Here is a 13,784-nt window from a genome sequence, read left to right as displayed (position 1 = left end):
GTCTAGAATCCATCTTCTCTACAATTGCTTATCACTCTGAACTTATTCTTTAAAGCAGCGGTCCCCAAACTTTTTGGCACCGGGACCGGTTTCGTGGAAGACAATTTTTCCACGGGGAGGGGGAAGCGGGGGCGGGGAGGGGGGAGGGTTCAGGCAGTAATGCAAGTGATGGGGAGCGATGTGGGGCAGCAGATGAAGCTTCGCCCGCTTGCCCACCGCTCACCTCCTGCTGTGCGGCTCGGTTCCTAACAGGCCGAGCACTGGTATCGGTCCACGGCCCGGGGGTGGGGACTCCTGCTTTAAAGGAATTGTGCTTACTACAGGTGAGAAGGTAAATTGTGTCTTGAAGCTAGCCAAGTTGCAAGATTATAAATGAGGAGAAAATTCAAGGCACAGAAACTACTAGGTTCATTTATAGCATGTATCAAACCTACCACTGTTTATAGTTTTTGAAACTGAATGGGAAAGCTATTAAAAAGCAGTGACTGTGTGTGTAGGTGCAGACTCCATTGAGAAGAGAAAGGTTTGATCACATTTCTTTCTTTTTCTTTTGAAAAGTCCATTTTTTACTAAGCTTTATTCTTTTGTCTCCTCTGTGCTTTTTTGCAATTATTAGGCAAGTCACTCATTGCTTTCTGACCATTTCAGCCCCACTGTGGATAACTAAGAAGTTTCACTGATGCAATTTTGTCCCCTTTATTAATTGACATTTATTAAGCACTACCATATGTCAGTTGTTGAAGCAGTATAAATACAAACTATCTAGCCATAACCTAGCCTATACAAGGGATAATATCTTTCTTTAAAAAAAAATCATAGCTTAGACTAAGATGCAAAACTTTCAATAGCTTTTAAAAGGGAAAGTTGCAAGTTTAGTTGTTTCTCAATTTTTTCTTGCAAAATAGTTTATTTGTGAGAGACAATCTTCACTACACTCCCTGTGATTCAACTCAGAAATTTTTTAAAAAGATTTTGAGCACCTACCATGTGCTACATGCTAAGGCTTTCAGAGGTGAAGAAGATAATCAACGCTGTTGTTTTTATGAAGCTGATATTTTAGTGGTAGATTCTTTGAAGCACAACTAAATGATATATCTTAGAAATCTAGAATTAAAATTTAGTTTCCTCCTGTCAAAAACTCATTGAACACTAATGCTACGCAGTTTTAATATTCTTCCATATATTTCTTTTGTTTGGACACACCAAGATTAGCTGTCAATAAATCATTAATATTGTTTCTTTTAAAACTGCTCGTTTGCTATGTATTAAATAGATAGTAATACTAACACATGGAAATATATTGAATTCCATCACTATAGCTTTTATATCCAGATAAAAAGTACTGAGTAACACATGAAAATTTCAGAGACTATATCTTCCATTCAGTGTGTAATTTCTTCCTGCCAAAATTACAACCTAAACCTAAGCTTTGACTTAGAACATACTAAATTATCTTCAGTAGGACTAAAACTCACTATAAAATAAAATATCCAGTCTAAAATACTATATAATATTTCAGTTCCAGAGTCAAGAAATTTTCTAATTTTCATTTAATGTAAAGAAACATTTATCAAAATAGTCCCTTTGCAGAGTGTTTGGGCACTAAAGGAACACCAGAGAAAAAGCCCACTTCCACTTTTAGAATCAGTGCTTGTCAGTGGGTTCTTCAAAGACATGAGGAAATAACATACAGACAAGAAAATCCCAGCTTCAAAGCAATGCAACCTCAGACACATTCAGACCAAATTGCTCTTTCCATCCTGCTGGCATACTTAGGCAGGTATTATTACACCCTATTAATACATTAGGGACAGTTGTTTAAAGACACATGTTAGCATGTGAAATGTATTTCAAGGCTGGAAGGGATCTTGAGTCATCCAGTTTAACGCCTCATTGTTAAACTGAGGTCCAAAGAGGGAAAGTGACTTATGCAAGGTGACCTAATTGGCAAGTGGCAGAACTGACCACCAGAAGTCAGGTTTTCTCAAACTTGATGTACCCAGTAGATTTGACTGAGCATAAAAGAATCGCTTGGAGTACTTAAAAACACAGGTCTCTGTGTCCCATCCCCAGATATTCTACTTGGGGAAGCTGGGATGGCACCTAGGATTTACTGTTGATGATGATACAACAGGTCTGAGAATCACACTTGAAGAAGTATTACAAAAATCCTTTAACTATTTCCAAAATAATATGGTAGAGTGGCATGAAAATTTAAAGCAAAGTTTTTAAGGCATTGTTACTCTCCCCACTGTTTCTCATATTCGTGTGTTCATGTAAAGTGCACAACCAATAAAAGTAAACATCTGTTGACTTGACTTGGATTATCACAATGAGCCCCTGCGATGGGTTGGAAATCTGAGAATCTGATCATTCTTTCAACACAAGTTTATCCAGATAATATATTTCTAAGGGCAATGAGAGGACTATTTCATTTCAAGAAATATTTGAAACTACAAAATTGTGTAACCCCTAAAATTGTTAAAACATAATTAAAATTCTCACATCTGTTGAAGATTTGATGTTTAATAGTGCATTCCTCTATTCATTTAATGAATATTTACTGAATATCTACCAGCCAGGCTTTTAATTAACATCTATTGCATCTTAAGGGTCTTCAAAATGTCTCCAAAAACAGACTTGACAATCAAGTGGAGAATGACACTGCACGTTGCAGGAGTTAGATGGGGAGTTCTACTACTCTCCACAGCAGCATTTATGATTACAATAAAGCATACAGAAATATTTTGATTTTACACTTTGAACTTTAATATTTATAACTATTTTAATAGGCTCCTGAATTAAAGAAAATCTCCACAGGCAAAATAACAAAGCAGTAATTAGAATCATAGTTCCCTGAAATAGAAAATGATCTTTGCAACAGGAATAAAGAGGCAGACATAGAGAATGGACTTGAGGACATGGGGAAGGGGAAGGGGAAGCTGGGACGAAGTGAGAGAGCAGCATGGACATATATACACTACCAAATGTAAAATGGATAGCTAGTGGGAAGCAGCCGCGTAGCACAGGGAGATCAACTCCGTGCTTTGTGACCACCTAGAAGGGTGGGATAGGGAGGGTAGGAGGGAGGCTCAAGAGGGAGGGTATATGGGGATATATGTATACATATAGCTGATTCACTTTGTTACACAGCAGCAACTAGCACAACATTGTAAAGTAATTATACTCCAATAAAGGTGTTAATTCAATTCTAACAGACTTGTGTTTCACAATGAGTGATATATACTCCTTTAGGAATTCTCTAGAGCAAATAACCAAGGTATTTAGGAAGGTTGAATGAAGCAGGTCCCGAATTTTCATTAACTCTGATGAAATGTGACAGGTTATTGATTTTTAACTCAACTGAGAGTATGGGATTATCATCTCTAAATCAAAGGTGACCCCAAAAGATCTACCATATTATGCTTTTGGGTATGTATTAACATGCTGTCATTTCAGATTATTTTGATTTATTTGTTGATCCTCCATCTTGTTCTAGAAAGGATTCAAGGCTGTTATTTTGAATTAAGGTTTGCTTTTCAGACTTTTTCAGATGAAATGAAAGAATTAGTTGGATTTCCATCAACAGATTCTCAAGCTGATGGATCAGGTTCAGTGCATGGCTTCACTTTAATTTCTGGAGGGCACTGCAAAGGATTCCAACTTCACCTACAAAGAAAAGCAAAGGAGCCACTCATACCATGAACAAACACCCTTCAAGCGTCCACAGTGTGTAAAACACTAGGCGATCAGTGGGGTGTGTGGATATACTAGGTACCACCGCAACCTTCAAGGAGCTGGCAGCTTAGTTAGGATGATAGGATTTGGGCTGTTATAGGCGATTCCAAGTTGTAGGAAGCACTAGAGCTATTAATGTAATTAGTTTCCCTTTTCCATAGGCTGTTTCTCAGGGAAAGAGTTAATCGTTTTCTCCCTAGGAAATCGCTAGCTGTTCTGTTTCTCTTTTACACGACCAACCATAGAGGCTTGCAAGGAGCTAAGCCACAGAACCTAAGCCACACAAACCCGCTGTGTCAGAATCACCTGGGGCCTTATTACAAATACAAACTCCTGAGTCATATCACACATTCAGTGAATTTAGTCTGGGGATATGACTCAGGACTATTAATTTCTAACTAGCTCTCCAAGTGATTCTAAGGGACACTAGGTTTGAGAAGGCATGGTCTAAGCAGGTAAGTCAGCCTAGATTGCCAGACCACTGGACTAAGGAAGGTACAATGGAGTTGCTTCCATTCATGACATGTTCTCACATGCCAAGGGGCCACAGGGACATAGACTCTTCATAGAAGTGGAAGGGGCCTTGGAGACAGACCCGCCTCACTCCTTCCTATATCCTGAGGAAAGTATAGAGTGGTGATGGGGCCTTATATTAGGTCACATAGCTCTAAGGACCCTTCAGTTCCTAAATTTGTTGTTCTGTGATTTTAAAAATTTCCTTATAAACAATAGCCTATGGAGTTATTTTTGCTTCCTCAGGGGAAATGAGAAAGAGAGAGAAAACAGCTATGGCCTGACCCTTCTATCTCACACCCCAGCCCCCAGAGCCCCTGGCTGGCCTCTTTGGTGAGCAGATCTGTTCCAGCCGAGTGTCCAAATGGTGTCTGTGGGGGAGAATCAGCCTTGGGCTTTTTCAAGATGGCTGATTGCAGGGGGCCATACCTAAGGAGGAATGACTATCATGGGCTAGCTCTATGTATTAGAAGTGGCCTCAGGCAACATAAGAGGGGTATGAGAGGGATACTTCAAGCCCACCTGCCCTTTTGGCCTTTGTTAGCATTGTTTGAGATAGAAACCTCCACTTGGCCTAGAGCTCCTCCCTTTAGGCTTGATCCTTTGGTGGTTTTACCCATTTATTCAATAGCTCTTGAGTACCTAATATGATTTTTAGGAATAGGGCTAACTGCTAGGGGTCTGACAGCAAACCTGACATGGCCCTCGGCTCAGGTCTAGTTGGGGAGACAAGTAAACAATTACCAAATTATAAAAAATATAATGATAAATGCTCTGAGGGAGGGATCTGTGGGAATGCCAAGATGTAGGAGGGCCACCCAAACCAGTCGTCCTATCAGAAGAGATATCTATGAACGATTCAAAGATGAACTGGGGTTGGGGCCGCTAAATGAGAGTGGTAAGGAGACTATTTTAAACAAGAACTGTATGGGCGAAGGCCAGGGCCCAGGGGAAAGCATGGTGGGTGTTGCTGGAGGGGAGTTTGAAGGCTAGAAAAAAATTGGGCGATGAACAAATAACACTGTGATTTTTTAAGAGCAGCTATGATAACATCCTCATTGTCCAGGAAGAATAAAAGGTCAATAGATGAGCTACTCTATGGTTGATAAAGTAGATAGAACCTATTCCTTAGGGGTTGGTATTCCAGGCAGAGCAAGATCCAGTGGACACTTAGAGAGAAAGAGGTGAAGATGCAAAGGAGAAAGAAGAATGTGGCAGCGACAAGCCAGAGTGGAAAAGTGGTGTGATGGTAGGAGGTGGGGTGGAATCTAGGAAGGTCAAAGGAGAAAGGACACGCAAGGCAATTCTGGCCTTTTTGCCAAGTTTTTGTCTTTCAGTAAATCAGTGGCTTCCCTGGAGATGCTCTTCTTCTTAGTTAAATATTTAATATATCTCTTATTGTTCCCATGGTGAAGGTAAGAAGACACAATCCTCTATTTATGGGAGAATGGCCTCAAAGGGTGTAAATTACTTACTATTGATGGAGTCAGCCAAAATCTTAAGTTGTTCGGTATTGTCCAAGACCTCAATCCTCTGGGCGTATGGGTCATAACGAACTGAGAAGGGCCGTGGGATTATAGCAGCAAAGTTCCTGAAACCAAACCCATAGATCCAAGTGAAGGGTACCGTTTGGGGAAAAATAATTTTAAAAGATTTTTCCATTGCATTTCACATGGCTCTTGGTAGCACTGAAACCTCACTAGAACAGGGGCTTTAGAACCAGGCTGAGAAGTGAAATGGAACTTTAGTGAGGTCCTCTTAGGAAGCCTTTGTGTGCAGTAGGTATGTCTTATGTGTATATACAAACACACTTTTGCACCTACCTCCAAAAAGTCAGAAGTAGACTACCATAAAAGCACACAATATAATAAGGTCAAAATTTTTATCATGAAATAAAATAAGAAGAGTAAGTAAAATCCAGCCAAAAAGTGTTATAGAAAAAAAATGGATCAAGAGCCTCCTATGTCCCAAGAACTATAGCAAGTCCTAACTGTGCTATACTCTTCACAACTAATATCACTAACTTAGTCTTCATAAAAACCTTAGGAGGAAGGTACCATTACTATTCCCATTTTGCAGATGAGGAAACTGAGGCTTGGGGAAGCTAAGTGACTACCGAGGTCATGCAGGCAATACATTAGAAGCTGGGGAAGGACACAGGTAGCCTGACTCTGGCCTGGGCCCTTCACGTCCATGCCTCCCTGATGCATCATTCCTGGGTCTGGGAGGAATGCACCATGAGGGCTTTATGAAACATAGGAAGCAACATCATTAAGAAGATATTCCCAAATGGCTTATAAAATGCAAAGACATCACAAATGATATTTCTAATTGGCTTCTGGTGAGAATAGAGGCTGCCGTACTGAGAAGACAGTTATAAGAAGACTGCTGGGCTTCAATCCTGCCTTTGCCAATCGCAGCCCTTTGTGGCACAGGCAAGGGGCTCCTGTGCACCTCGGTTGCTTTATTCTTCCATAAAATTGGAACCTGAGCACTATGTGAGTGTTAGCTATTATCTTTTTTTAGTGACTGGGGATGCATGAAGAATAAATGGTTAAGTATCTCTCTCCCTCTCTTCTTTGAAAAGAGTTTTCTCAGCCCAGATGGTGACACAAACCAGGTAGTACATACCTGTGACTTTCCTGCTCTTCACCTCTTCCCTCTTATTCCCATAGTGCACCTCATTTTTGCTTTGGAGAATCTACTTCTGCTCCACTGGAGCTACATCAACTGGGCTGTCAGTCTCAGGCCCAGTCCTCATCTGGCCAAGGAGTGGGTGTGTGACCAAACTCAGCCTCATCTCTGCTAGAACTAAATCTCGAAACTGAAAATGGTTGGCACTGGTTTCTTTTAGCTGGGATGCTCTGAGGGTATCCCAGAGATGCTCAGATCCCTTCCTTTTTGGAACCTTGTTCTTTAGAACTCTCGTTGGCTCTTCGAGCCACCTCTCAGCAGATGGGAGCTTTTGTGGGTGTCTCCTCTGGGTCCTGGACACTAGCAGGTGGAACTTCAAAGACCTGAGAAGCCCATGTGCTGGCAAGGCCTTCCCTGCTGGCCTGGGGCTGATCACTTCCTGGGTTAGGGAGTCGTCTCCAGAAGGGCCTGTACACGTGGGATCCCAGTGTGACACAGCGGTTAAGAGTACTGGCTCTAAGCCCCACTGCCTGGGTCCAAACCCTGGGCCAGCCACTTACTAGCTGCATGACTTGGGTGAGTTACTTACCCTTTCTATGTTTCTGCACCCCCATCTGCAAACTTTGTAGCCCTATTTGATGATTAAGGGAATTAATACCTGAAAAGCACTTAGAACAGTGTTTGGTTCAAAATAGGTGCTAGGCATCTTACCTGTTACTACAATTACCTAGGTGGAATCATTCATGAATCCACTAAAATCCATAACCCTAAAGGGGCCCCAGGAATGGCAGAGTGGAACCTTTAGGGATAGAGGAAGACTAGGCTCCCAGTAAGGGTAGAAGTTTAGGAGAAAACTGGAAAAGAATGGCAGGAAGGACTTGAGGGCCCTGGAGACAGTGGGTAAAGGGAGTCATTTGGGGCCAAACAAAGCGCATTTGTGGGCTAGCATTTTGCCTTTGCTTACCTAAGCCCAGTGCATTGAAAGCTGACATGCCCAGCTTCATAGGATCCCCGAGGCCTATATGTCTTATGCTTATTATCCATCACTGATAAGGTATAAAAAAACTGGTAAAAAATGGTATCAGGGCTGCCCTGTGCTGGTAGACCCTCTGCCTGGCCTACCTCCTGCTGGGAGCACAGTGGCTCAAGCAGGTTGATGGCGGGGCCATCGTCGCGGAGGGCTGAGAGTCTTAGAGTCCTGGTACCACTCCATCAGCCTCTTGCTGAACTGCCTCTGAGACTGGCACGTTCGCTAATTCCTTACTGAGGGCCTACTATGTGTCAGGCGCTGTGCTAGGGTCAGGGAAAGAGCAGGAAAGAGAGAGGACCAAAATCCCTATCCTCGTGGACCTTAAATAATACAAGAGTTTAGACATTAATAAGTGCTAAGGAGAAAAATAAATCACAGAAGGGGATAAGGAGTGCTGGCGGGAAAGGGCTGGGTCGTGACTGTAAATAAGCTGGTTAGAGAAAGACACACAGAGAAGGTTAAATGCCAGTGAAGATTGGAAGGAGGGGAGGGGGCGAGTTATGCAAGTATCTGGGAGAATAAAGCGACAGGGACTTCTCCAGGTTAGAAGACTTCTAGCGCTGCTCGGTGGGGGGACCTCTGTGGCCGCCCTGTACACAGGAGAGTTCAGGTGTGGACTGGGTGGCGGCAATAAGCAAGGATCGGCTGGCAGCCTTGTCTGCAGGGCTCAGCACAGTTCAGCCAATAAGCTATGAAATAGGGTCCCGCAAAGGAAACAACTTCTCTCAACAGAGAGTGGAAAGAGACAAAGGTGGGGAGGCTGGGGAGATAACGCGGTCTGATGCACGCCCTTGCTGTAGTCATTGGAGTCCACTCTCCAGGCCACCCACAGGTCAGTGGCACTAGGACAAATCAGGAGGGTCCCAAGGGCTGTTGACCCACCTTGGTCATCACCTCACCTCACTTTCTCCTTGGCATCATTAAAACTCTCAGCCACGTAATACAGGGGCTGGAACTCCGTGATTGTGTACTGCTGAAGAGCGGTCTTCTCCAGTTCCAGAGGAAGGAGCTTCGGCTTGCCTGACAAGCAATACTGCAGGTCCCAGATGGAAAGTTTTCATGGTTAAATCAGGGCTGGTGGTCCCTGCCGCATCCCAGAGGCCATTGGTGCATCCCCTCCCATCTCATCCTGATTCCTTCCACACCCCAGCCCAAATGCAATAAACTAAATTATTATGCATATACTAGATAACCTTTATAACTCATCTAAAGCCAGCAGTCAAGATAGAAAGGAGTATTTTACCCCAACCACATATTCTGGCATGTGTTTGCATATATCCCAATGTACAGTTCAACCTTGGGCTCAGGAGGCCCCTCTGCACTGGAGACCTGTGTACTACCTCTAACACCCACAGTCATGACCAAATCACAGCCACTAAGAGATCAATCGCTTGAGGAGAAGCCCACAGGTTGAATTTCAAAGTGAATACAAATGGGTTTCAACAGCACAAAGAGAAAAAGAATGGTCTGCTGCACCCACCACTTTCAGATCCATCCTTGGTTTCTGTTAGGGTCATACCTGTAATTCACCAAAGGATGACAGGAGCCCAGCACCATATGCCTTTATGGAGTCTCCTTGCTTGCAGAGCCCAAACTCCACAGTAAACCAGTAAATCTGAAATGGAATGTCAAGTTGAGAGCATACCTTAAGGAAGGGAAAGGCAACAGATGACCCAGGGCCAAGGACAGGACTGCCCAGGTGGGAGATTGTGCAGGTCTGTTCTCTGAATCAGCATGACCTGAGGTCATGGTTTTGTGCCCTATGTCTTACCCTATCCAGTTACCTGTTGAATCAAGAGTTGGCTGAATGCAAAATGTGATGGGATGCAGTGGAGGAGTACTGAGGAAGCCCCCAGAGGATACTCCCAGCAAGCAACCCTCTCTATGACAGGAACTCCTCCACCCCTTTTGCCTTCTTCTCCATGGCATCAACTAGAGTGAGATGCTCCCCTAAGTTGGTTGGAGTTACCAGACAATCCCATCAGGCTCCACAGGGGGAGGTAGGGGATTGGGTCATGATAGAATCAGTGAGGGGGCATCTTATCATCTATGTGGCTGAACCACACTGACTCCATTTTGTCAGCTCCATCTAAGCCTGCAGTCCTAACCCCTCCCCTTTCTGCAAGACTGAGCTTTAGCCTATTCACAAGGAATGCACCAGACAAGTTCCTCATCTACGTTTACCCTTGCCTTCATCTGATATAAAAACTTCACCTGATATAAAAAATTTTACTGACGCAGATGGTTAATGGCTCACGAGGAATAACGGTCATGAGACGCCCTGAGGGGATGAAAAAACCCTGGCTCCTGACGGAGCAGACATGCTTCTCCCTTAGTCAGATTCTATCTTTAGCTTTGGCCCCTTTAAATCCCCCTGTACCCTTCTCGTGGCGCAGAGTGTGGCTGCAAATGCCTTTGGATCGTTGTCCACCTGGCCCTGCCTTTGTGTTAGTTACCCACAATAAACTTCATCATTGCATTTTATGGAGTTTCCTGCTTCCTTTTTTGGCCTCAAAGTTCCTTCTCAGTTCGGAGGTTATTATTTAATATCCCTACCATCCAACAATCTGTATTAAAACCCTGTCAGTCACTGCACTTATCCTCCCCAAAAACCAAATCCTTTTCTTTCAATAGCTCCCAGTGCAACGTGCCCTAGATAAATGGCCTGGGCAATAAGGTCCTGGAATTCTGGCACCACCCTACTGAATAGAGCCAAGAGAAAGCCAAGGCCCAGTTACTGCTAGAGATCGTCACAGTCTTGGAGAATTAGGTGTGGGTTTCTAGTTAAGTCCGTTTATTGCACTAGAGAATGCTAAACCTGTGAAGGCTGTCAGAACTTAGTCTGGCCTCTGCACATACAGATGAGGAGTCTTTAGCCCAGAGAGGTCAAGCTACATGCATACAGTGGCACAGCATCTCAACGGCAGAGCAAGGACCCCAAGACTGTTTCCAGCTCAGTATATCAATAATAAGATTTTTTTTTGGAGAAGCTATGTTGGTAATGAGTACTTTTATCATTGTTACAGCAAGTAACATGATGCTGTGCATTTGAGTTTCTTTTTTTCTTACAAGTGAGAGATTCTATCAAGCTCTGCAGTTTTCTTTGGAAGTTGCTTTTTGTATCACTACAGCATCTGGCATTTAAAAACTCACATTCACACAAATTTAACTCTTCAGACCCTCAAGACCCTCATGATATACTTTTGAGATGGGCAGAATATAAACGATTGTATCTATTTTTAGAGATGAGGAAGCAAAAGCCACTTGCCCAGGGTCTCAGAGCAGCTGGTCAGTGAGAAAGAATCTGGGAGTTTTGGGCCTTCTGATAAACTGAATTCATAAACTTCTAAACTGATACATCTTCATGATATATTTGCATTCATCTGCGGTCCCTAATTCCATTATAAAGTATTATTTCTCATCTTCCCAGCTGAGCACATTATAAGAAATGTGGCTTAGAGGCTGGGGAGGGATGCACGCAAGTTGGAAAGGGGTCTGTAGGAAGGAAAGCCCTGCTGTGCAGAGTCACTGCCTCCATGGCTTCCATGTGATGAGTCATCACATCCACTGGGGAAGGAAGTGTTCAGTTAGAAGGGGAAAGCCCACTCCCTTTTCTACCTTGTGTCTGAGAAAGGAAAGATCTTAATGCTGGCTCCAGTGTAAAGGTAGAAAGTAAATATTCCCTCTTCAAAGCTGTGAATCCAGACTACTTCCCACCTACTTAAAGGAGTTCTCAAGGACTATCATTATAGCCTGTTGGTGTTTTCAAGACACTGTTTAAAATTAAATGTCTGCATACAGTTGATTTCACAATTGAACCATTAAGAAGTCAAAATGTGAAATGTCACTTGCACAAATGTAACCCAGGGCATTCTGATTTTTTTTCTGCAAATGACCTGGCTTTCAGGGAAGGAGCAAAGCTTCAAAGACCTGAGGCCCTGCCACCATCTACCAGGAAGAGAGAGAACTTACTGTTGCGAGTTTCTCAATGTACTCGTCCGGGGCACCCAGAGAGGCGAGGCCGATTTCCTGTAATCGTGGAGAAACAAAGTCACTGGCATGGCTGGGGTCTGCCTATCTTCAACCTTTACCCTCGGGTCCAGCCTCGTACTTGACCACAGGAAAGGGATGGGTGGTTAGATGCCTTCGGAAGGGCCCAGAGAGACTCTCATTGTTCTGTCAAATCTTCCTTGACCACATTTCATAAAATCACAGATCTCTAGAATGGGGGAAGCCTTTATCCATCACTTGGTCCTTTGTATTCACTTTGCAAAAGAGAAAACGGAGGCACAGAGAAGGGAGACGACCTGCTCAAGGTCATGCGATAGGTGGCATCTAAAATTTCATGTCCTGATTATTCTTCCATAGTCCAAGTGGAACATTCCTGGAGCACTAGATGAGACTTAATCATGTACCCTGAAGACACCACAGGAGACTTGCAGAGAAGTGCTTGACATCTGTCCAGGTATATATACAGCTGGAGAGTCTGAGATGTCATGGACCACCTCTCATCACAGCTCCAAATCCAGGATCCCCTAGTGGTCTCAGTCTCTTTTATAGCATTTGCTCCAGCCTACCTTGTATCAGACATACCGTATATATACAAATATATATGTTTCTTTCCTACTATATGCATTTATTCATTCCAAAAATATTTATCGAATGCCTTCTATGTGGCAGGCAGTGTACCAAATGATAAAGAACCTTGACCTTGTAAATAGTGTCTAAGTGGATAGCAAAAGACAGTAATAATAAGCCTATACATAGGTATGTTACAAGGTGGCAAGTTCTTTGGAAAGAAGAAACAAAAGGAGGAAGGGACAAGGGGGATCCAGAGTACCAGGAAAGCGGAGGTGGGGTGGGGAGGCTGGGATTTTAAATAAGCTTCCAGGGTAAGCATCATTGGGAAGGTGATATCTGAGCAAAGACTTGATGGAAGAGAGATTGTTGGCACTGCTGATATTTGAGGGAAGAGCATTGTGTAGGCCAAGTGTACAGCCCGTGAAAAAGCTCGTGAAGGAGGGGCAATGTTGGTTGGTCCAAATAATGAGGAAGGACCACTGTGGCTAGAGCAGAGTAAGGGGTAGGGGTGGTAGGTGACAGCAAAGAGGGATCTGCAGCTCAATCATGTAGGAATCCCTTGGCTGTTTTAGGGCTTAGGATTCTCATCTCAACAAAATGGGGAGCCAAGGCAGGGTTTTGAACAGAAGGGTGGCAAGATCTGATTTGTGCCATCAAAGATTCACTCTGACTGCTGTGTGAGAACTGACTGTAGGGGGTCAAGTGTAGAGGCCTAAAGACCAGTTAGGAGGCTACTGCAGTCACCAGCATGAGAACCGATAGGGCTGAGATGAAATTGGTAGCAGTGGACGTGATGGGCAATGGTCAGATTCTACATATTTTGGAGGTAAAACACAGAATTTTATGCAAGATTGATTGTGGGGTATGTCCGAGAGGAGTCAATAATGCTTTAGGTTTGAGCAACTGGAAGGATGGAGTTGCCATGAACTAATTCAGGGAGAGCTGTGGGTGGAGAAGGTTTGAGTGGGAAGATCAGGAATTCCACTTTGGACAGGATGAATAGAGATGTCCATCGGACATCCAAGCAGAGATATTGAGTAGTTGGTTGGATATGTAAGTCTCAGTTTTGGGATTGAAGTCTGGGCTAGATATATAAATGTGTTCATCATCAGAGTGGAGATGGTACTTAAAGCCATGAGATTGGATGGTACTTAAAGCAGACGGAGAGAAGGACCAAGGACCGGGCCCACTTGGAAGCAAGAGACTACATGGTCTTCATCTCTGTATCCCTCCCTGGCCAAGCCCATTACATGCAAAGAAAATGCTGTCTGATTTAGAGTGAACCAAA

At 43.5% G+C, this 13,784-nt stretch overlaps 1 protein-coding gene across 1 annotated transcript in view; it reads right to left on the bottom strand.

Moving 5' to 3' along the window:
- Positions 1–2,745: 2,745 nt before the first annotated feature.
- Positions 2,746–13,784, bottom strand: part of PAH (phenylalanine hydroxylase) — a 69,999-nt gene continuing 58,960 nt past the window's right edge. The window contains exons 9-13 of the mRNA XM_081249745.1: positions 11,888–11,944; positions 9,435–9,530; positions 8,815–8,948; positions 5,727–5,842; positions 2,746–3,669 (exon numbers count right to left, since the gene is read on the bottom strand). Of these exons, the coding sequence (XP_081105871.1) occupies positions 3,626–3,669; positions 5,727–5,842; positions 8,815–8,948; positions 9,435–9,530; positions 11,888–11,944 (447 nt within the window). The 3' untranslated portion in view covers positions 2,746–3,625. The remainder of the gene's footprint in view (positions 3,670–5,726; positions 5,843–8,814; positions 8,949–9,434; positions 9,531–11,887; positions 11,945–13,784) is intronic.

The sequence above is a fragment of the Mesoplodon bidens genome (assembly GCF_964165515.1).
Source record: "Mesoplodon bidens genome assembly, chromosome: 11".
NCBI lineage: Eukaryota > Metazoa > Chordata > Mammalia > Artiodactyla > Ziphiidae > Mesoplodon > Mesoplodon bidens.
This window is presented reverse-complemented; position numbering and strand designations above follow the sequence as displayed.